Source organism: Lampetra planeri, chromosome 41 (genome assembly GCF_965212315.1).
Source record: "Lampetra planeri chromosome 41, kcLamPlan1.2.h2, whole genome shotgun sequence".
Taxonomy (NCBI): domain Eukaryota; kingdom Metazoa; phylum Chordata; class Hyperoartia; order Petromyzontiformes; family Petromyzontidae; genus Lampetra; species Lampetra planeri.
In genome coordinates this window covers 3,899,504-3,924,277 of record NC_136147.1, presented here as the reverse complement: position 1 = coordinate 3,924,277, position 24,774 = coordinate 3,899,504, and the positions used below count along the sequence as shown (strand labels likewise).

Here is a 24,774-nt window from a genome sequence, read left to right as displayed (position 1 = left end):
ACCTTTGAAGCCCGGCATGGCATACGAGGGGGCGAGTGGCCAACACCACGCCCGACCACCTGAGCAAGGGCAAGTCCAGAACCGGTTAAGATATTCGCAACTGTTATTGGTCGTGTGTGGGATTCCAACTTGGGTGGTGAGCTAACCATTGATAACCATTGCACTACCGCTCCCCTAACATTGGACACACACACAATATGTCTCCCTTAATTTTTTTTCGAAATCACGCACGAAACTTTTAACAATCATCAGGCTCGTGCGGCGCATACCACGACTTGAACGGAGAGAGATCGGTAACGGCATTGCCAGGTCATGCCGGAGTCTGTGGGTCAAGAGCACGTGATCGTGAAGATATCCTGGCTGGCAGATATTGTGACCTGGGTTGACTACAGCTCTACCACCAGGGATTAATTGAAGCCGGAACTGTCCAGGGCTGAGCTCCAGAAAATTGCCCCCCCCCCCCCGTCCCAGCCCCGACAGCGGAAAATATGACGTGAGAAATTAAACCCCGACTACCACCACCGGACATGATGCAGGCCCACTGGGAACCTCAAAGCATAAATAATAACAGGAGCCCTCCCTTTCAATGCATACAATCTCCAGTGCGATGGATCGCACGGTATATAGATGTGAGTGAGATGACATAACACGTATAGAGATGAGAGAGAGATGAATTGGTCTTTTTCATGAAAACCTAATTAGCTTCTTACTTTTATTGCGTTTTGAATTGAGATGATATTTAATGCACCAATAATTCCATACACGAAGCCGGACCCCCTTGAGCTTCCTGGGGCCCTGCACTTTTGCTTTCCTTGATCTTTAGCACCTCCCCTGAAAACCAAAGTCAGAAGATGCACGTTCTACGCATGACGACATGTGGCACTCGCAACAGCTGCTCCGTTGTGCCCCCATCAACCAAGCCACCAGCCACCAACAACCACCACCAACAACCACATCAATCTCTCCAGTCCTTCCTGCCAAGCGGGGCCAACACTTAAGCGATCAATTGCGCGCGCAACTCGATTGCGCGCGATCGCTCACGAGCGGGACCCCGTTTTTTTTTTTTTTAAAGCGTGGCCAGTTCTTTCATCGTGAAATCCAGCGGCTCCTTGACGGCGGACGCGTTGGGGGCGCGGGTCACTCCATGGGCGGCGGCCGCACCGTGAGCGGCGGTGGCCCCATGGGCGGCGGCGGTGGCCCCGTGAGCGGTGGCGCCGTGGTTGGCGGCGGTGCGCACACGAACCCGGCGGAAGCTGCCGGCCACGGACGCTCGCAGGGAGCCGAGGCGCTTCCACACGGTGAGCTGCGGCTCGCTGGCGTCCCCGGGCTCGCAGGGCATAGGGGCGCAGCCCGGCCCCGCGGTGCTCGAGCAGCCGCGGGGGGCACGGCATCGCCCCGACGAGCCCACGTGGCTCGACTCGGCCAGCACGGACGGCTGGCACAGCGCCTGGCGAAGGCAACGGGCGGAGGGTGAGTTGCCAAGGCGCAACTCGCTCCGGCGGGTGTGCGACTGTGGTCACCCAGAAGAGACCGGAGGCAACGCACGACGAAGCAATGCACGATCCGCGAGCACGCAGGCGACGTCGCAGCGATGGTACAACTACTTCCGCTGCCTCCTGACGGCGGTTTGTCTGGGCTTGACCACGTGAGTGTCAATTTGTAGTTTGTTGCTCTGCATCTAACATCAGCAGCCGTACGGAATAAAGCAAATAAGGTGCTCGTGAGCAGCACTTGCCCCAACAGTCTGCTGAGGCTGTTCGGAGGATCTTAGCCTTTGTGTTATATCACACGTGACGGTAAGCATCAGGCACGTATAGCGTGTAACGACTGATCTTAAACGAATTATTTCCCATCTAGGCTTTTGCCACCAATAGGATTCATAATTGATGTTTGGGTTGTCAGGTCGCATCAATAAAACGTGTGTTGTAAACCCTCCTCCATCAAACACAGCCAGTTGATGGGGTTAATTGGCTGATACTATATTGTTAAATGTGTGTGTGGATCGCCTCCCTACATAACGGTGGCGCCGCTGCTGCTGCTACTGCTGCAGCAGTAACACATCGGCCACGTTTGTCCATCGCGTGACAACTTCATTCATCGGGCGTGTCGGGCGGAGGAGGAGGGTGCACGACACAAACGTTCGACCCGCGCGGCGATCCTGACCCAAAAATCAACGGTGAGCGGACGACGTTGCCAACCGTGGGGAGGTGGATCGTGGGTCTGCCTCGTGAGGTCGGGAGCTTTGAGCACCCTGGCGAATCGTCGGCGGGGAGGCCACTTGGTGGCGGGAGATTCACAACGGTAAGGGTCGACTGGTTCTGTGAGTCTGCCACCACCGGCTGAGAACGAAGTTGATGAAAGCAACTTGTTGTATTGATTTGGGAAGGTTGTCGTGTGGGGTGGCGGTGGGTGATGACCCATCTTTTCCCTGGTTGCCCCCCCCGCCCCGGTAGGGAGGAGAGGCGGTGGACATTATCTGGGGGTAATGTAAATTATGGGGGCGGCTCGGGTTTTAAGAAAACAAAAACAAGAGCCTAGACGTCAAACACAAAACATACGCGGACTGCGCCGGAGAGACCCGCATCGATCCTTCACGCGCGTGGAATGGGGTGGGGGGAGAGATGCAGCACGTGCCGTCTAGGTCCCATTAATTAATTATATATATGTGTATATACAGTATGTGTGTATGACAGCCCCTGCTTTTGGAGGGGCTCATAAGCCCAAATGCAAAACACTCGCCAGATGGATCGTGAACGCCGCCCCGCTGACGGAGAAACACGAAAGCGAATTGCTGCCCGGAGCAATGTCCCTTACTGTGCCCAGAACTTCAATCCGTTAGAATGTTTCTGTTAGTACGCCGGTCGAAAGCACCGTGGCGATGCACTGCTGGGTGAAGGCCTCCCCCACGCCGTGTCGGTCATAGGGGCGGTGTTGTATCATTCGTTATCACGCTGGTCCAGTTCGGGTTGGTTGAAGATGGTGCCGTGATGGGTGGGGAGGGGGGGTGTGGGGCTGAGCGACCTGGACCAGTTCGGATTCTCACTCGCCGCCGATGTTAGCCGTGGACCAATATGAAAAATTCAGATCACGGCTCCCGAATAGCAGAACGCGCTCAACCCTGGTGCCTCCGCTCCAACACGCTCTGTACAATAAGCCATCGGCTAAATGTGGGACGACGAGACTTGTGCCCCAATGTAAGTTGTACTTTTCTTGGTGGAGTGGAAATTTGTTTGGGAAAAATTAGGGAAAGAATGAAGTCACTGGGCCTGATTCCAGTTTCAATGAAAGGATCCACACACGGGTTTTTTTTGTTGGCAAGAGAGTGTGAGCAAAAAAAACATTCCATTATTGCAGAAAAAAAAATATCTGTTTGACAACGTACAGTCGTAGCGAGCTGTTCCACGATGTAAACTGCTCTGCCCTTGTGTTTATACCAGAGGTGGGACAAAGTCATTGTTATGCAAGTCCAAGTCGAGTCGCAAGTCATCAAATTCATGACTCGAGTCTGACTCGAGTCCAAGTCACATGACTCGAGTCCACATCTCATAGGTGGGACAAAGTCATTGTTATGCAAGTCCAAGTCGAGTCGCAAGTCATCAAATTCATGACTCGAGTCTGACTCGAGTCCAAGTCACATGACTCGAGTCCACACCTCTGGTTTATACCATGCTGTACTCATTTAAACTCAGGCCTCCCTTGAACATTAGACTTCTGGACTGTGCAAGTTCGATGAGTCTTCACGAGTCTAAGTAAGTTGATGGGTCGCTAAGGAAGAAAAGTCGATAGGTCTTTGTGCTAGCCTATAGGTGTCTAAATAACTTCATGGGTTTCTATGTTGGTCTACGAGCCTTTATGTAAGCCTGTTTGTTTCTGTGTAAGTTTATATAAGCCTATAGGTATCTACGCAAGTATAAGTATGTAGACGTGCGTAATATGTAAGGCTATATAGGCATCTGCGTTTATGTAAGTCTACGGGTCATAGTGAATTCTACGGTTTTCTACTTAAGTCTATTAATATGTCAGTCTATAGGTCTCTAGCAAGCCCGTTTTTTCCTACTTAAGTTAATGTCAGGCCACGGATGTCTGTGAACGTCTGTGGGTCTGTGGATGATTTTCTAACACAGGGGTTGTGCACTGCACGACACGATGCCGATAGCGCCACTGAAATAACAAAACAAAATTAAGGAAGAAAAATCATGCCACGTGCACGGCTTTCGAAAACCTTTCCAGTAGCTGTTACGCCTGGGGAGTGCGCCGTTAGCGATCGTAACGGAAGCGATTGCGCCCAGCGCACAGGTGCGAGTACGTCCATAGGCCATGACGAGATAACGGAGCTCTGTTGGAGAGGGCGCAGTGTCTTTGTGAGTGGTGTATTATGACATCATCACCTTGGGGCGACAAGGCGAATCCTACAACACTTTGTTTTCATAGCCGCGTTTTCGGAAAACTGCCGGTCGATGTGGCCGGCTTTCTAAGGGGGTAAGTCTCTAAGAGCAACACAACTTTATTGTAAAGTTTCCTTCATATTGGATAGTCCTGTAGGTGTGTATGTTGAACTTCTTTCACGCCGTGCGTAGCCAACCGTACTAATTGGAGTTCGTTACAGACAGAAAGACATCATCCGTGACGGACGGACAGAACAAAAACGGACAGAGAGAGAGAGACAGGTGGACGGAACGAATGCACAAACAATTGTATGCTGAGTCTGGAAAGCATTAATACCGAAACATTGTGAAATTGATAAATAGTTACCATGAAGATGACAAAGGTGGCGATGAGAAGGAATATGCAGACGATGGCGATGATGATGGGCATTGGGTTCGCCTGGATTGGCTGATCGCCCACACTCGTGGGCGTCGCCAAACTGACCGGGGAATCCGATTGGACGAGACCTGTCAGGCTTGTGGCGTTCATGATGGCACTGCAATTATGTCACAGATGGCAGTGAAGGTGAATGTGTCAGCAGCAGCATCATCAGCAGCAGCAACATCATTATGAACAGCGACGTGGCAATCATCATCTTCAACATTATCAACATCAGCATCATCGTTAGTATTGTCAGCGTCATCATCAACAAGATGATCAACATCATTAACACCGGCATACAAATCATCACCATCAACAAAATCATCATCACTCATTTTCCAAAATAAACATAATCAACAACACAATCATCACTAAAATCAATGTCATCATGAGCATCACCTTCAACAATCAAGAATACGTATTAACATGATCATTATCCAACAATATCACCGTCGTCGTCAACATCATTATCATTCCACGCCTTCCTTTTTATAACCATCGCCAAACTGGGTAAGCATTGATTCATCATCAGCGGATTGCCCTCGGAGCACGAAGGTGCAACGTCGCTGCACAGAAATTATCGTGGGACTTGTAAGAAGGGGGCCAAGAGACGAATTGCTTTAGCGGTGGCGGCCTTTGCCGCACTACGCAAACCACTTTAAAAGATCGGAGAGGTCAGCTTTAATTAAAATATACACGTGTGAAGGCAGTGGTAATGCGCGCAGTTGCTTTATGGGTCAGAGAGCAGGCCGCTGTCAAAGCAATTGCAAAGATCGGCGCTTGTGGCCTGTGAATTCAGATGCGCTGCGGATGACGCTGGCAATTTCATGGCAGCAATGGGGGTTAAGCAACCTTGAAGTTTCTCGAAGAAGGATGCAGGAGACGAGAAAATGTCACGGAGAGATGGATGGCGCATTTTGCCGTGCAACTGGCCGTCTGAGTTCGAGTCCAGGCCACGGCTAACATTAGTGGCGAGTGATAACTGATCCCGGCCCTAAGTCCACATCCCCCCTTCGCCAAAAACGCAAGTGACGCCAGCATGGTGAAGTATGGTCAAACGCCACCCATGACCAAACCAATGTTCTGCGGAGTGCGACTCTTATTGATAATAACACACTTTTTATGGCATGAGGTATTCCAACGGTTTTAAGGTAATTTTGGGTTGCTGATTCCAAATCTGGCATCAGTTTTTGTCTATCACATCAGGTTTTTTAGATATCAAATATTGCATTTTCAATAAAAACTGCAGAAGAAAAATATTAAATCAATGTGGATATCTACATAAAATTATATTATAAAAAACTATCTAAAAATACAGCACCATATTTTAACACTAAAGCAGTCACTGACTCGCAACAACTTGCAATCATAAGTGACAGAGTTAATTTCGGGTAAAATCAATGAAAATGGGGTATGCCGATAGCATAAAATGAGATGTGATAGAGCAAATCTGAGATCAGATTTTGGAATCAGCACCCTGAAATTAGTCTAAAACAGCTGCAAAAGTCCAGGCCAGAAAAAAAAGTTTTTTTTGTTGACCAGTGTAATCAACTGATGGACGCACACTTTGATGCGTGTGCCGTGAACGTAAGAATAAAATGTAATTTACGAATTGATTACTTGTTACATCTTACATTTTCGGTTTTGCCGCGATACGTCGTGCGATATAAGATTCACGACGGACGCTTCCTCCGTTTTGCTAAGTATCGTGATTAATGTTGCCCGTTGGACTTGTTCGCTTGTTCGTCAGCGTGACAAATTTCATTACGAAATAAAAAAAAAATTGCAAGAACAAAACTCAAGAAAATACACGTCGAGATTAATCTCTGATAACCATCCGAACAAAAGTATGCTTTTGTAAAAACTTATTTTTTTTTATAAATGATGGCATGGCAATTATACGGCGCAGTAATTTTCGTAACTTGATGTGCCATTTTCTTATTAGCGTCCCTGAAAGCAAGGCACGTCAGAAACGCTCGCTGTCGATCGCAATGCGGAGAGGAGGAGGAGGGACGTCCGATACATTCCCCGTGCTCCGTGCCTCGGAACGATTCCCTCTAATCAGCCGCTGCCCTGCCCGGCACCACCTGGAGCTCACGGCTGGGTGGACCTAGGGGGGGGGTGGGAAACGAGGCAGACTTCCATAGAACGTGGCACCCCCCCCCCCCCATTCCTGAGCGAGCCAATTAAACCAGCGGCTCACGTCTGAGACCCACGGAGCCCAGTGTCACCAAGACGCGCGCCTTGTTGACTGCGTGAAATTCCCCCCACCCGCAACCACCACCACCAACTTAGCCAAGATTCAGCGCAGCTTCGGTTGGCTACGTGCGGTGCGAAAGAAGTTTAACATGCATAGCCCTCCCATACGTTAGTCCCCCCCACACACACACATCCTGCCCGCGCAGATTCCTACTCTCCTCCCCCTCCTCTTGTCTCTCACCCCCAGTGTCATGTTCACGTTGAGGAAGGCTTCAGCAAGCCCTGGTCAAACTCCTACGACGAACTCGGTGAATGAGGGACGCGCGCGCCAGATTGCTCGCTTGTTGCAAAGCACCACGTGTCGGAAATGTGAATTGAAGGAAATCCAATTAGAAAAGATATGACCTAAAGCTTTCGTGACCGCAGGAATTCATATTTTGTTTGGGTCTGTCGGTAAAGTCACGTAGATAGGTTCAAGGAAAATAACTAAAAATAGCAAAAAAAACGACGACGTTTCGATCGTAACGCAGGCGGTCGAAACGTCGTGGTTTTTTGTTATTTTTGTTTCTATGTTCATGGAAAATGACCGCTTTAATAGCGATCTATGACACATTTATCTTGTGCCGTACAAGTAATCATTGCTCACAACCCCTAGCAGGATGAACCAATGTTGGTAAATTGGTAATTCAAGAAGAGATAAAGGTGCAGCCCTGCATTTCCCTGCTGGCGGGAGGGCCTTCACCAGAGTGAGCTCTCGATGGGTACGACGACCTTGGTCTACTCTTCCACGCTGGCCAGAATGCCACGGAAGAGTTGGGTGCATCCACACGTGACCCTCCACCAGACGGCGTAGTGCTGAGTATGTAGGATGTTGAACTCACTTCGCACCGTACGTAGCCAACCCTGCTGATCGGAGGTTCAGGGGTAAGGACAACAAACTGAACACAAACATCAGTTTTAAAGAAACTAGTCTAGATTATTTAAAAGTGCATAGCTCCAGTGGCTTCCAATGAGACACTGACCGCCTCCCCTCCTCCCCCTGCCTCCCTCCCACCTCTCAGTCATCCCTCTCCCGTGGGGCTCCCACACACGTAGTGGTGGGGGGGGTAGGGAGAGGCGATGGGGGGGGGGCATCAGGGGAGCTGCCGAATGACTCACTGCCGCGTCACCCATTCAGAGGCGATGGATGTTTCAGAAACGTCCTCGTTGTTCTTCAAACTGCCGCGCCTGGAGATCGAATCGAGCCCGTCACTCCCCCCTCCACTCTGGATCGCAGGTCCAGCGTGCTAAGCGTCGCCACTCTCCACCCTCCCCCCACCAATAGCGTCTTGCCATTAACTCGGCAGAATCCTCTGGAGGTAACGGTGGCGTCGATGTTTGACCATTTTGTGTTTCCTTGCCGTGAGAGTGCTTTTGTTGCTGCTGTTGGAACGCTGCCAAATGAAATCCACGCACGGCGGCGCGAACCCTGCTGCAGTGTCACAACACCAACGGGCAGTGCAGCTTTAAACGTCCTAAATATCATCATGGTTCTCCCTCCCGTTGGATATTCCCATCGCGCTATCGACGTTCGCGTCGCTTGGGCTCGAAGTGGCTCGTCGGGATCTCTCGCGCGGCAGCTTCGTCGCCCAATGGTGGAGAACGGCCCGTGCAAGGGGATATTGTAGAACTACTTCCTAGAGCCATTCCAGTCACCTCTGATGCACTCTCCGAATGCATCCCTGCTGCAGAGAAATACCTGCTGCTGCATGGCAATCAAGACGACACTTTTTTACTCATTTATTTGTTCATTTCTAGAGCTGGAATTTTTGCAGTGTTATGCCAACAGCAAATTTTACGTGAGCCCAACACCGCGACCCAGCTAATTAGCCATCCAGATACTAGCTCTCGCCTACCACTGACCATAATGCTAACCAACCAATCAGATACTAGCACGAGCCTACCAGTGACCATAATGCTAACCAACCAATCAGATACTAGCACGAGCCTACCAGTGACCATAATGCTAACCAACCAATCAGATACTAGCACGAGCCTACCAGTGACCATAATGCTAACCAACCAATCAGATACTAGCACGAGCCTACCAGTGACCATAATGCTAACCAACCAATCAGATACTAGCACGAGCTTACCAGTGACCGTTATAACTTACAAACTGGCCAACCAGACACAAGCACTCAATCTCCCACTGTCTATAATCCTAACCAATCAGCCAACCAGACAATAATATAACCTTCCCCACGTGATATCTGGCCAACCAACCGCGTGCATTTTAACCAACTTGCCACCAGTACTACACCTTACTCTGGCCCTAACAAGCTAACCAACGAAATCAGTCGTGCTAGCCATTCCACTAACCTTATGACCATGATCTTCTTTGGGTCTTTCGGTAAAGTCACGTAGATAGGTTCAAATTAATAAAAAATAAAATAAGCAAAAAACTACGAACTTAACCATGAACGTCTACCGAACCAACCCTCACTGAGGCGGGTTCTTTTCAATTAAATTATAAATTCCCTGTTCTTTTTGTTCAGTGGGTGGGTTTTTTTCTCTCTCTCCACTGTGCCGGCTTGTGATGGTTTCCCCGGAGACGGAGCTCTGGGAAGGCTGCCCCCAACATCAGAGAGGCTGACGCATTATTTTTTTTTCTCTTTTTCCCCCCCCCTTCGTCCCAATTTTTTTTTTCCAATCGTGCCGGGTCACGTCATGCCATCGGATGACGCGGGACACTTGGAACTCAGCACAGCGGCCCACCATCATCACCCCGCGTGGCCCAGAACAGCGGCCCGCTGAAGGAGATATCACAGATAGTTGAGTCTTATCTAGAGGCAGTACTTACACAATACACACACACACCCTGCGGCTGAGACGTGTTTTATCGCGTGTCGGTCAATTTATGTTTCTCATTCAATTCGGAGCTGCAATGTTGCTATGTTGAGTGCAAAGCCCAAACTGATTATGACTGGGTTTTATTTGCGCAGTTATTTGTCAACAGGCAGCGGCCATCTAATCACTACACTTGAGAAGCCATCATCATCGTCGTCAACTTAATTTCACCGGATAATAACCGAAAGGAGAAGTCAAGAATCCACTTGGACCAAAGGCGGCTGAAATCCAGATTCGAACCCAGGATCCTCAGCGGCGTTGCCTCAGGTTTCTCCAACCTGGCCCTGATGAGCCACCATGCCACCTGGGCCACCTCACGATTCATTATACTATTAAAGCCATCCGGGATGGGAAAAAAAGTTGATTCGATGACATGGGAGAGCAACCCGTGACACTGTGAGCAAATAGCAACTCAAACGTGGCCATTATATTCTTAATAATGGCAATGCGTCATTTCATTCGCAGTCGGCACGTTACTGCGTGCCGTGGGTGCGGTAAACTCCCACGCGATAATCCACCTCGTTGAGCTATCATTTGTGGCCAGGTAGCTTCTGAAAAATAGCTCAGTGGGGCTTACCTGGTAAAATAAAATAAAAAGTTTCTAAGTTTAGTTGAGTAACGGCTCGCGTCTTGGACCGCCAATCCAGAGGGTGTCAGTGCGACTCCACCTCCCGGGCCAGAAATTAAATTCTCCCCCCCCCCTCCTCCACTGCCTCTATCCACACAGGAGTGCAGTATGTGAATCCACGATCACCACAGCCAATCGAACGTTCGATTGAGCGCGGTGAGATAAAGTGTGGGTACTTTCAGCTGTTCCAAGACTCCTGGAAGAGTAGGCTAAATTCCCCCCATGGGGTCTCCCCACAGGTACTCAGAAGTGTTAACAGATACAGTGCAGCTTGTCGATTGGCCAGCAGATCGCATGCGGTGGGGTAAAGTGTGGGTATTTGCATCTCTGTCAGTTTAGAGTATTTGACTGCTATAATTTCCTACATATTAAGACGCTTCGTTGACCTGTCATTTGTGGCCAGATCGCTTCTGAAAAATAACTATGTGGCTCAGCGGGTCTTGCCTGGTAAAATAAATGACGGACGCTTGTGTTGCGCCCGAAACGTCGTGATTTATTTTACAACCAACGTGACTTTACCGAAAGAACCAAAGAGTATGGATTCCTGCAGTCACGAAAGCTTCAAATCAATGTTGGTAAAATAAAAGTTTAGTTTACGGTTTAGTTTTCAGTGTGCAATGTGTAGAATTAAATGAAGCCCTGACAGCGGTTCTCTACCCAGAGTTAACTCTGGAGTGGAGGCTCACTTCCGCCGGTGGTGGCGTGAGCGAGCCATTGCAGGCCTGCGCCTTTATCCTATCAGCGGTCAATTTGCGTCGCGTGCAGCCACCCTCTCCGGACATTCGCCGCGGAGTGTTTCAGCTCGGAATGTCAAACGCCGTTCTTTTGGGCGACACTGCGCGTGATTTATGAGCGGCCGCATTAAACATTTTTTTTACAAAACGTTAGTCATTTGTCGAAAGCTCCTCTTCATCACTTCTTAAAATGTACCACAATGCATCTCGTTTGTCTAAATTCAAAACAACTACTTTGTCAGTTAATCATGGGTGGATTAATGATCCTACATTTTTAATTGCTATTTTGTTTTCAATGTGTAATGGCAGCACGGAAAATTACGATGATTGGGAAAGTGGTTTGACTTTTGCAGTGTCCCAGCAGTGGTTCGCGCTCCCGCCTATCCATCCATCCGTGCGGGCCTTCATAGCTGCTCAATAACAGCCCTTGCCCCAACAGTCTATAAAGGCTATTTATTGTGTGTGTCCGTGGGGCGAGCCGAATTCGATTCCCGCTCACGGCCAACGCCAGTGACCATTATCTGAACCATTCCTGGACCACCCCTAGGTTTACTCAGCCTGAAATGAGTACCTGATGCGATGCGTAAATATTGCAACTGGGGATACAAACGCGGCCGGGCGCGGTGCACGTCACCCACCCCCCTCGTGTGCTGTTCCGGCCTCTGAAAGTGTACGCTAGCAGCACTTGCCCCCAAAGTTAGTTAAAGTTATACGTGGGAACTTTATCTTTCGGTGTGTGTCCGCGTGTGATGGGAATTTAATTTGCTGCCCCGCCGGCCGCCAAGAATCGGTGTTGTGTGAACAGAATGGGTCAGGGTTCAGCGTGGAGCTGTGTGTACGCGCGTGTGTGTGAGAGAGTTTGCGTGAATGTGTGTTCATGCATGCACTCAATCGTTATCATTATTGACGCTTGTTAACCCAGGAAAGTTTTACTGAATCTCACGACTCTTTTTTTAGGAAGGTCTTGCCAATTTTTTTTTCAGTGGGGCGAGATGATTACTATGTTTACTGAATAATTTGTGAAAGTAATTTTTGTTTAAAAAAAATGTTGGACCACGATGCCGGCACACGATCTTTTGGCGTTCACTTGCGAAGCGCATATCTGTGCGTCCGTGCCCACGTGTCTGCGTGAGTGCGCAGCGACGAATATTTGAACTGTTCCCTGGCCTCTCCTACGTCTACTCAGCCTTAAATGAGTACAGCGTCTGGTGCGGTATGTATAAACATCAGCACTGGGGAGACAAAAGCGGCCGGGCGTGGTGCTGGCCACCCACGCCCTCGTGTACCATGCCAGCCCTAATAAGTGCCTGTTGACAGCACTCGGCCCAGCAGTCTGTTAAAGGCTATACGGGGGATCTTTGTCTTGTTTGCGTTTTGCTCTTGTTGTGTGTGTGTATGCATGTGTAGTGACATAGAATGGGTCACTATGGCGCCTAACGCCAGTTACTGATATAGAGGGAAACTGGAAGTGTAGTAGCCCTCTCTGCCAGCAGGGCATGCAATGTCATGGAACGGGTCCCTAGGGGGCGTAGGGCTGGTGGCTGGCAGAGAGGGGGCATCTGATGATGCAGCAGCCCGGTTGGCTGGCAAAGGCACGTGATAGGCCAGGGTAAGGATGTGGGCAAAAAGGTGACAGAAGGGCCACGTGGAGTAGAACCTTTTGGTAGGTTCCAGAAAGGGGCGTGGTCGAGGGCGGAGCCAGGCCACGCTGTGGGGCGTAAAAGGAAGGTCCCGAGGCTGGGTCGGGGCTGTCTACTGGAATGGAGTCCTGCGTGCCACGTCTTCCCCTGGGTCTTTGGTCTTCGTGCTCGGCATCGTGGGCCAGGCAGTGTGGCGACTGCCCTGACCCGGTTTATGTAGTTATCCCGTTGTGGTCCATGTAATAAACGTTTTGCCTCCTGAGTTCGTGTGTGTCTCTCAGTGAACCCACTACACATGCACTAATGCATCCTCATGCATGAAATGCAAATGTCTAAAGCCACAGAGACCATATTTGTCTCCCCAATGCTGAGTTTCGATCCTTGCACACTGCACCAGGTATTCATTTAAGGCTGAGACCACCCCATGGGAGACTCGTGACAAGTTATGACACCGCTTCACCGTTGACGTTATCCGTGGCCTGCAATCCAACCCAGGAGAGCTGGGTTCACGGCACATTGCGTTAACCACTGCACCACCACTCCCCATACACACACACACTTTAAACCACTCACCGCTCATACACACAGTAAGCGCGGTGGAATTAAACTCTGGTTAGGGTGCAATTATAATTTGCCAGTGTTAATTATGTTTCCGTGATCCAGTTGTGAAGCCGTATAAGTGCTTAATTAACGGTGGCTCTAGGCAGATAACCGTGGCATTCCTGCATGAACAACTGTGTGTGTGTGTGTTTGTATAGGGGAGCGGTGGTGAAATGGTTAGCACGCTGCTCTACGAATTCGGCCACCCGCTCAAGGCCAACATCAGTGACGATTATTTGAACCGGTCCTGGGCCTCCTCTAGGTCGACTCAGCCTCAAATGAGTCCCTGATGCGGTGCGTAAACATCGCCACTAGAGAGGAGACAAAGGCGGCCGGGTCTAGTGCTGGCCACCCACCCCCCTCGTTTACCGTTCCGGCCTTCATGGGTGCTCGCTAACAGCACTTGCCACAACAGTCTCTTATAGGCTATAACGGGGGGTCTATGACTTTCTTGTGTGTATATACAAATGGGCCTCTGTGTGTTACAGGAATAGGTGGTGCAGTGATTCACGCACTTTGAACCCGGTTCGATTCCGGCTGACGATGAACATCAGTGGCAAGTGATTATCCGAACCTGTCCTGTCTCACCCCTAGGTAAGATACAGCCTTAATTTAAGTACTGCACCAGGCAGTGATGTGCAAACATCAGAACTGGGAAGACAAACGCGACATGACACGGTGCTGGCCACACCACACCCCCTCGTGTGCCGTGCTCGCCAACGGCACTTGCCGCAAAAGTCTAGGTCTATACGGGGGACCTTCGTCTTTGTATGTACGTGTGTGCATGTGTGTGTGTGTGAATCTCAATGCATTAATAGGCTACCTTGAGTCATTTAACATTTGAAAGGTAACCTTTACAAAATCATTTAGTAGTCGCTGTACCCCCCGTGGCTGCATGTGTTGTTCTCGTTGCTGCCGGTGGCGACGGTAAGAGTGGAAAGGTTGAAGCGGAGGGGGTAGGGTTGAGTGGAATGGATCTTTGTTGGTGGCAGCAATCGAAGGTCGGGGGGTGGTTGGTGGGTGGTGGGTGGGGGGGCGAAAGATACGTCGTGAAAAGGTTAATTTAAATTAACCGCTGCATCACAACCCTAATGAGGAAAGTTTATTTCGGCCCCGTAAATGAAACGCGGCTCTGCTCAATTAGCGGTGGTGGCGGGGATTCCTGCGCAGCTTGGAGCAGCAGCAGGAGTAGCAGCCGCTGCAGCCTCGGCTACATCTGTGGCGAGGCTGCGGTGTCCGCGGGTGGACAATAGTGAACAAGGGTGGACAAGAGCCGATTTTCCTCACTGTGCAGGACAACGCCGCCAGCCTCAGCCACACTAAACTATTTTATTTTATAATGAAGGTTTTTGGGTCAGATCGCGTTATTTATAAATGTGTCGTAACCCTCCACCACCCGACACGGCCAAACAGTAAAAAATGTGTCACGTTTTTCAAAGGACAAAATAATTCACTTCTTTAGCCCACCAGTGTGCTGAAGAGAGAATCAACAGCATTTAAAAATTTGAGTCGTACGACGTTTCGCTGATAATTACAATCAGCTTCATCGGGCAAGAATGGTGAAGCTGTTTGGCCATGTCGGGTGGTGGAGAGTTACGACACATTTATAAAAAATAACGCGATCTGACCCAAAACACCTATATTATTAATAATATTGGTCGCGAAAGCCTACGTGTTATTTTAATTGACCAGGTAAGGGCCCGCTGAGCTATGTAGCTCTTTTTCAGAAGCGATCTGGCCACAAACGATCGCTCAACAAAGTGGCTCATCATCATGCGGACATTTCAAGCAGCAGCCAAACACTCGAAACGCGTGTTTCTCAACGTGGATGGGAAAAGAAGAAAAAACCCGGAGGACCCGGAGAAAAATCCACGGGAAGTGGGGAAGAGCAACACGCAAACTCCAAATATGCAGCAGGCGCGTCAGGGTTGGGATTGAACCCACATTATTATTCATCACCACCGGGGTGCCTTGGTAGAAACTGACTAATCCACCCCTTAACTCTCCCTCCCTCCTCCCAGTCCTCCCTCTCCCGTGCCGCTGCCGGACACGGAGGTCGACTGCTTGCAGTAACCACGCCCCGGTCAAACCGCCTGTGGTGGACCCTGTTTCACACCGCTGGATGAACGGAGAAAGTTGCGGAGGCGGTGGGGGTTGTAGGTGTTGCTTTAGAAAATTCCTCGCATCAAGTTTGAACCGCCGTGCAGATCGAGTCTTCCAATGGCAGGTGTGAACTTTTTGAAGTGTATGTACAGGTGAAGGTGCAGCCCTGCAATTGCTCTCTCGTGTCGCTGCTGGTGGAAGGGGGGGGCTCAGCTAGAGGGAGCTCTATAGTCCCCTCTCGACGGTAGTTTGACCTTCCCTTCCGCACTGGTCAAACATCTTTGTATTATAGGTGGGAGTTCCCAATGTAAATTTAACACTGCGCAGGCTTTGAGCGGCCAGTATTAACACATTCCTGCGGAGGGAGATGGTAGGAACGTTGGGTTGCTCGGTCAAAGGCCAGGGTCAACGGCGGCGTGGTGTATTCCGCAAATATGGCCGACTGTGAGGGCGGGCACAAGCCGGCGTGAGTAGGTTAAACGTTGAGTTTTATAAGGGCACCACGGGGTGACCAGCCCTTCAGTGTTCCCTCGTTATTCGCGAGGGATACGTTCCAGAGATGCTCATGAAAATCACATTTCGCGGGTACCGATGTTGGCCTCCGAAAAGCTATCTTTTTATGAGTTACCTTAAATAAATAAATACGTAAATAACCACTTAATCTAATTACTTTATCGTATTACTTTATCTCCCATCACTTGATCTCGTCACTTAATCTTGTAACTTTATCTCTCATCACTTTATCTGATCACATTCTGTCGCATCGCTTCATCTCATCGCTTTCTTTCTCTCTCTCGATGCAATCGTGTAGAGTTCCAGATGCCATTCGCGGATAGCCAAACATCGTGGAAAGCAGAATGAGCGAACGCCGTAATGCTATTATGCCAAAGGTTGTTCATGATTCAAGAACTCTCGACTGGATTTTAAATAAAGACTGCATTTGATAACAATTCATTTCAGCTTGAAATACAACTAACCTCGTCCGTTACATTAACAAAGACACGCAGATTTGCCCTTGAACCATCCCTTTAAATGTAAACAATGCTTCAAGGCGCGCGGTATCGTCAGAAAACACAGAGTGCCAAGGACATAACGTATGGGATAAATAAATACTTACACGACGAACGGCAACGGCGTATGGTCACGAAATCGTCGCTGATGCCCTTAACCCAGGATAGACTCGCCGAGTCTCTAACCTCATTGCTCAGCAGCGTCCTGCCCGAAGACGTTTGGCCAAATCGCGTCTTGCAGAGTGAGCCATGTTTGTACGTTGAACTTCTTTCGCACCGTGCGTAGCCAAACGTGCTCATAGGAGGTGCGGGGAAAGGACAATAGAGCGAGTATAGAACACTTTCCATTGTTTTATATGTGGAGAGACAAGCGGATATATTACGGGGACGTATTGTGTGCTTATCTAATCAGGGGATAGTAGTGATGGGTGGGACACGTGGTGTGCACGGTGGGGGAGTAGGAGGTCAGGCCACCGAGACGGGCATTGGTCGACGACTAATAGGAAGAGACGACCTAAAACCAGATTCTGGTGGTGATGGTGATGATTTTATTATTATTATTTTATTATTTTTTTAATTTTATTTCATTTTTTACCTACGTGACTTTACCGAAAGAACTAAGAGTATGGTGATGGTGGTCGTGGTGGTCGCGATATAATCTGGCAGAGGGATGGAAGCGATGGCGAGATTATCTTACATCAACGTGATTGGGCATGATGACCTCATGGCCCTGACCTTGTTATCCTGTATTTGTAGTTTGCCGTCGTTACAAGTTCAGTGAATGTAATCACTTAAGTGGTTTAAACATGCAGCTGACTCTAATTATTTAAACAGGCGGGACCACGTGGGACATTTATGAAAATCGCAGCTGTGTACAAGGATAGTTGTGAATTTGTTCCAAGGGAACAGGCAAAGTTGGAGCCCTGCAGTCGCTCGCTCGCTCCACTGCTGGCTGAAGGGGCGTCTGCTGGATGGAGGCTCCGGAGAGCTCCTCTCGAGTTCCTACCCCCTGCGGGGTGATGTCATGCAAAACATGATTTGTTCTAACATCGTTAGGAATCTAGTGGCCTCTATAATTATTATTATCTTGTTTGCACGATAAGGTTTCACGTAAATTTCGATTTAAAGCTTTCGTGACTGCAGGGATTCCATCGTCTTGGTTCTTTCGGTAAAGTCACGTAGAAGGGAAATAATAAAATAATAAAAATAAAACATTATAAAATTATTCCCACGACGTTTCGGCCACAACGCAAGCAGCCGTCCTCACCTACGTGACTTTACCGAAAGAACCAAGAAGAGGTTTCACATAGTCTCTTGACACGTTTCTCGCGAATCAGAATATTTATTAATACCGTAGGAATCTGATGAACTATTTTTTTCCACACATGTCCAGTCGGGTCACTGGGTCCTGCCACATTCTAGCAGTTGGAGGGGGGTGAACAGGGGGAGATAATAATTAGCAATAATTATCCCAAATTAGTAATTTGCGAGTAATTCTCCAATTTTGCTCCATGACGCTGGCACACAATGACCTACCCCTTGCGAATGACGTCACGCGATCTTTAACGTCCACTGTGAAGCCGACGGCGCGTCGTGTTGTTCCGGCCATTGCACGCCACCGCACTGTTAACCAGGGCGGCCCGCTGGAACCGATCCGAATCACGCGCTCCTGCTGGGCCGCGTCGCCGCCCGTGTCCGATGGCTGGACCCCATCGATTAAAGTAAATAAATAACGCGGTTGATCACGTGGCTTCTATGTGGCCACCGCCCACTTCTGTACCTCTACCCTACCCCGCCCGCTGTGAAAACAGACGCTGCAGCTGCTCCTTCCCCGCAGCTCGCTCCTTCCTCCTCTCTTCTCCCTCTCCTCTTTCCTCCTACCCCCTCTCCCCTCATCGTCGCCGTTTCATCGCTCGCTCACATCTCGGCGCAGCCATTGTTTCTCCAACCGCTCCTACCCTTCCTGATCTAAGTCAAGGAACCTAAACCATCGTCACGTGATCTCCGGTCGTCATCCTCGCATCTGGCTTTTGGCTCGCCGTCAAGCAAAGACGGTCGCCGCATCGCATGCCCTCAGATGCGCTTCTGCAGCCGTCTGCAACGCTCTTCCTTCTGATATTAGGAAGACACCGGAGCTCATGCGCTTTTAAAGCATCTGCATTGAAAACTCGTTTCTTTAGAACTGCTTTTTGTGTTGAGTGTGTTGCCGTTCCCCCCATTTAGCACGGTGGTGTATCACGGGTAAGCCGTGTTATTTGCTCTTTAGTCTTTATACACCAAAGCAGAGTGATAAATGCAAAATATTCTCACACGTGTGATTCTATGAACGTACCGTGAGGATACGAATGGGCACGAACCCTAATTGGTTATTCTGGAGAGTCTCGCCGAGTCTGCTACATCAGGATGTTTGGCCAGGGGCGTGGATGGGTGGATCGCTTTCACGTCGGGAGGAAATCTGAGAATCTTGACAGAAATCCCACGACACACACGGGAGTTACACTCAGGGCACCACACAAATGGGTTTATCTAAATATATAAAAGGGAAATTTGTGAATATGTGTGTCTGTTCAAAATGTTTAGCATACTTCCCAACGTGCAACAAACTTGAAATGTGGCATGTGGGTAGCTTCCAGATTGTACACAATGCAAAAAAGTATTAAAATAGACTTTTGTATTTTTGGGGGGGGGGGGGGGCGCAATAATGGATATATTTTGCACGGCAAGTGAGCGGTGACGTCACATCTGTGATGTCACCCGCATGCGGCAGCGTCACGCAGTGTGCCTACTGACGTCACGCATCCCACCACCCACCCTCCGCGTAGGGCGTGTGTTAATCCAAGACAAGAATCCAAGTCTCGGGCGAAGCCGGGTGGTAAAGCTAGTAAGTTTATAATCCCATTTGCCTGAGCTGCAGTGGTCTGGCCAAACTCGCAGCCGTGCTGGTTTTGGGAGTTTCACAAACCTACATGATCCACTAACCCGTTGCGTCCAAAGAACTCGACACATTCGTCAAGAAACACTGTGGCCCCCTAGGATGAAACATTTCCAACAGGCGACGTTGCAGGCAACGGCCTCCAACGTGATGCATTACAGAGTCTCTCCAGCACGCTCGGCATTCAACGCAATGGGGAAGGGGGGGGGTTGACACTCGACATCTTAGCACAGATTCAAAAGTCCGTTGTTCACCCTTCCGCCTCTCTCCCCGGTCACCTCGGAGCTCGAGAGGACGACGCATTGCCAACCGCACAGAGTTTGCCATCCCGAGCAGTAAACCAGGCTCAAAACGACCGCTTAGCTTCGTACACGTGACGAGATTCGGGTGCATTTGGGGTGATTTTGATGAGGGGCACGGACCTCTAAATCGGTGGCGAGCGAGCGAGGGCGAGAGAGAGAGAGAGACAGGGCGAGGTTCGGGGATTTAGAATGCAGGTGGCCGATTGTGCCCGGGTCGGCAATATACACCGCGCGGCCTTTTGACCGGGCAGTTAGCCCCATCAGATTGAGCCTTCTCTTTGGGAGATTTGCTCTGCACTCACGAAGGGTCAAAGGCCTTCTCTCGCAAAGGCCTCCCGCCCCCCCCCCCCCAAATCGTTCACCTTTGCCGGTAACGTCCTCTCCGCCGCCGTAGACATTTTCAACAAAATTCGCCCCCCACCAAAATAAAATCGTTGTGGGTTATTTCGCTCTTCTCGTGTGTGCGCGTATGTGTGTGTGTCTGTGTGTCTGCGTGTGTGGGGGGGGGGGGAGCGGTAGTGTAGCGGTTAGCGCGCTGCGCTACTGAACCTGGCGATGCCAGTTCGATTCCCGCTCACGGCTAGTACCAGTGACGATTATCTGAAGCGGTCCCTGGGCCTCATTTAGGTCTACTCAGCCTCAAATAAGTACATGGTGCAGTGGTGTGTAAACATCGCCACAAGGAAACAAAGGCGGCCCGGGCGTCGTGCTGGCCACCGACCACCTCGTGTGCCGCTCCGGCTTTCACAGGTGCTCGCTAACAGCACTTGCCCCAACAGTCTGTTAAGGCTGTACGGGGGATCTGTATCTTTGTGTCTAACATGTAAATCGCTTTTATATGAATCCAATGATGGATAAAGGCCTCCCGATACCATGTTGGTCTTTGGGCTCATGTGACAATAATTCACTGCGCGCGTCACTATGTAGATTTTAAGTTTTCGTGACTGCAGGGATCCATACTCTCACGATGTGTTTTGAATGCAGTGGGCATAGATGCTGCAGCACGGTAAGATGAGGGTACAGCGATGCATTTTCATGCATTTTTGCCTGCTAATGACATCACTCCGCAGCAGCAGCCTACAGCACCTGTTTATCACATGGTCGTCTATCCAAGGAATAATCAGGCTTGAAGCTTTCGGGACTGCAAGGATTCATGTTCTTTGGTTTTTCGGTAAAGTCACGTAAAAAAAATTTAAATTAATGAAAGTAAAATACTAATAAAATAAAAATCACGACGTTTCGGAGACAACACAAGCTTCCGTCTTCAGGTGGAACCGTCACAGCACGATAGCTGTATCAATATATACAAGGACTGTTTTCTTGGAATTTCTCTCACTTGATACAGCTATCGTGCTTGACGGTTCCACCTGAAGACGGAAGCTTGTGTTGCCTCCGAAACGTCGTGATTTTATTTTTTATTTTACTTTTATTAATTTTTATTTTCTATCTACGTGACTTTTCCGAAAAAACAGAATATGAATAATCAGGCTCCACCCTGCTTAGCTTCTGAGATCTGACACGATCGATCTTGCCACCTCCGTGGGGTTTGTCCCCAGCTGACCGGGCAGTGGCGCCTGTGTTCGGACGCGGCAGGAATTGATCTGTGCCATCATCCGTTGTCGCTTATTTGCTTTGGACTCTTGTTGCAGGACACCGCACGGTGCTGGTCGACCTTCTACTTGACTGAGAAATGCGTCCCAGGTTTGGTCTACAGTGGAAAGAAGTGGCGACCCTAATGGGGCATTCCACGTGAGTTTAGTGAAATCCACGACGATTCGGCTGCAATGAGATGTTTGGCCAATTCGTCTTTTTGAAAAGGATTTATAGATTTGGTTTACTTGAGCGGATACTGGATCACACAGAGGAAACCCAGCAAATATATGAGGGGGGCGGGGAGGGGACGTGGACGTTTTTCAAAACTCCGCACAGATATATTCAATAATCTATTGCTGTACTGCCATATCTTTGCTTCCTCGAAGCCCAAACCTTCAACAACCGGCAAGCCCTGATGGTTAGGCCTACCCATCCAACTACTAACCGGGCTCAAAACAGCTTAGCTTCTGGTATCAGGGTGATTTGGTCATACGCATTTGATCAGAGCAAGACTTTAGCTTTGACATCTTAATGATCGTATCATTATATATATTGCGATTTGGTGTTCGGCGGTCCGAAGAAAGCTTTTGCCTTTTGAATTGTCCGCCGGTATCCGATCGTGGAAAAAACAACAACCCAGCAAAGCGGTCTGCGTATCCTGCAAATCCGCTCCGTGGATCGTAGGATCCCTCCCACGTGCTCGCTAAGCCTGCTGCTGCTGCTGCTGCGGCTGCATCACAATGCGACGACAAGCCGCATGCCTCTGGATCAGAATATTTATTTATCCTGCAGGAGGAATGGGATGAAGCTCTTTTGCACAGATGTCGAGTAGGGGGCGGGTAAGAACGTGACAATAACCAACGATGTAACAACATCAGCAACAACAACAACACACGACGGGAATGCAAAGTATAGGATATAAATATACAAATGAAACTGAATTATTTGTTTCATCCTTCCAGGCAAAGACCACCGAGGTTTTGACGCGGCAGCGCAGAGACGTGAGCGCGTCTGAGAACGCCGCGCAGGAGGAGAAGACGAGAGGGAGGGAGGGAGGTCACGGACGTCACAGACGCAACGGGGAATTTATTTTTATGAAGAGGAGGAAAGGGTGGTAAGGGAGACAGGAGGATACGGAGAAAATCTCACTTCGATATTCCCGGAAAATAGAAGTCGAAATGATGTCCTGCTCAAATGAGCACAAAGTCGGTGTTCGTATTCAGTTTGTCGCCCTGAAAGAGTGGTGGAAAGTCCTCATTCCTGTGGCGAGGACGAGTCTCTCCGCATGGCGGCTGCTGAACTCCACGCAAAGTGGTACTCATTTTGACGACCCCCGGAGGGAGCGATGATTGGTCTGAGTCAAAACCCAGCGAGACGGCGTTTGAACCCGAATCCCTTCCGAATGCGAGCCGTCCGCTCCGCCTCTGAGAGTGAAAATCAGAGACTAAGTATAAGACGAGGAGTTCGTGTGGTCAGTCAGAGCTGGGGGAGACGAGAGGGGGGGGGCGACTTAACCATGGACTGGAATAGTCCAGGGCTAAGTTAATTCAACAGGGTTAATTCAACAGTGCCGAAGACGAGAAGGAGGCAACGGCGACTGAAGAGGCCAAACAACTGTTTGCCCAACATACAACGCAATGTGGATTCATTAATATGGCATCTAAATTCCAACTCTCATCTCGAGACGCTTTACAAACACAGTGGCATGTGCATCATGTAGACAATGATCTATATATGTTGTTGGTTTGTTGGTTTGTTTGTTTCTTCTCGGGAAAAAAGTGACAGTAATAGGCAGAAGAGAAGTTGAAGGTTTTGATTCTCGACTTGAACAGGGGCAGGGGAATCGAAAACACGAACGGCGGGGGGAGAAGGGGGGGGGGAGTCCAGGCAGTGGGTGCAGTAGCAGAGAAGAAGCGACCTTTTCCATGCTGCCGCCGTTGGATTTGACAGAAGCGCCTGGGTGCCGGAGTGGATGCTGCAGGAAGGGGGATTAGAGCGAGATGAGAGGAGAGAGAGAGCGAGAGATAGGAACACATTGAAGTAAGATCTTACCTTCTTCGCACGCTTCTTACAAGCCAGCGGTCTCGGGATTTTGAGTGATAGCTGCACGGGGAGGGGCGATGGTTTTAGAGACGATGGCGGTGATGAGATGCTGGTGATGATGATGAGATGCTGGTGATGATGATGTGGTCGAGGCGGTGGTTGATGATGATGATGACGGCGGCGATGATGGTGATGCCGTGGTGTTTGCGTTAATGGTGGTAGTGTTGATGTGCGGGTGATGATGATGAGATGCTGGTGATGATGATGTGGTCGAGGCGGTGGTTGATGATGATGATGACGGCGGCGATGATGGTGATGCCGTGGTGTTTGCGTTAATGGTGGTAGTGTTGATGATGATGATGGTGATAGCGGCGGTGGTTGCGGCTGCGGCCAGCGGGTGGAGTGGGAAGTGTTGGGGGAGTTTGCGGTGGCAGAGGAAGACGAATGCTAAATAAATAATTAACAGCGCGACAACAGAATCGACATAAACCTCCTCCTCCTCCTTCGTTGAAGACGCCTCTCCGCGGCGAAATGAAGTCCGCGCGCGGCAAAAACGTTCCGCCCGACTACGCCAGAGTCAAGTTACGATTCCTCGGGGGGTGCCATGGGGCGGTGGGGGAGCGAGTCTGGGGAGAGCGGAACGAGCGTGGTGGGGAAGACGTGCGCGTGGGTTGGGTGCCCCCCGGTCAGAACGCGTCCCGCATGGAACCTTCGGCACAAAAAAAAAGGACTTGGGTCTGGGTCAGCTGGGCACGGCCACTTTGCCTCCATCTCACGGGGGTGGAGGTGGAGAGGAGAGAGAGGGGGGAGGGGAGAGATCGTAGCCGTGAATCACGTGAAGGCAGAAGGCACGGGGTTAATTAAGTCAGTTTGTTTTGTTTTAAATGCACAGCCGTCGTTGTTGTTGTTGTTGTTTATCGTCGTTGCTCAGCACGGGCCCAAAGGCCCGAAATGCCTGACGGCCAGTAACAAGCAGCACCATTGAAGGTTTAACAGATAAATAATTCAGGTTTGTATGGGGGGTATTGAGCAAAGGTTATAAGAACTCGGGGGAGGAAAGGAGGTTGAGAATGTTATTTTAATTTGATTCTCCGCAAGGACACCTTCAACATTCTTCTAAATGTGAAGGAAAGAAAATTAACGGGAAAAAATTATACATCGAATTTAATGACGAGCAATTCATGCTGGATATTGTTACCTATTGCACTGCATTATCGCTGTGTATCGTTATTTCATAGTGAGTGAACAATGTAATCACAACTTGTCACTGTAACACTTGTTGTTTACAATTCGCA

At 49.6% G+C, this 24,774-nt stretch overlaps 1 protein-coding gene across 1 annotated transcript; it reads right to left on the bottom strand.

The window, feature by feature from the left end:
- Positions 1 to 19: 19 nt before the first annotated feature.
- Positions 20 to 24,151, bottom strand: C41H10orf105 (chromosome 41 C10orf105 homolog). Its single transcript, XM_078613184.1, has 3 exons — positions 23,489 to 24,151; positions 4,753 to 4,921; positions 20 to 1,447 (listed from the first exon to the last, which is right to left on the bottom strand). Exons 2-3 carry the CDS (start codon positions 4,912 to 4,914, stop codon positions 1,067 to 1,069), a joined length of 543 nt encoding a protein of 180 aa, XP_078469310.1. The 5' UTR covers positions 4,915 to 4,921; positions 23,489 to 24,151; the 3' UTR covers positions 20 to 1,066.
- Positions 24,152 to 24,774: the final 623 nt, after the last annotated feature.

Bases quoted from the DNA above. Each gene is read 5' to 3' on its own strand.
- C41H10orf105 (XM_078613184.1), bottom strand. From the start codon at position 4,914: ATGAACGCCACAAGCCTGACAGGTCTCGTCCAATCGGATTCCCCGGTC. The intron at 1,448-4,752 runs GTAACTATTTAT...TGCCTTCGCCAG, and splicing joins CCACCTTTGTCATCTTCATG to GCGCTGTGCCAGCCGTCCGT.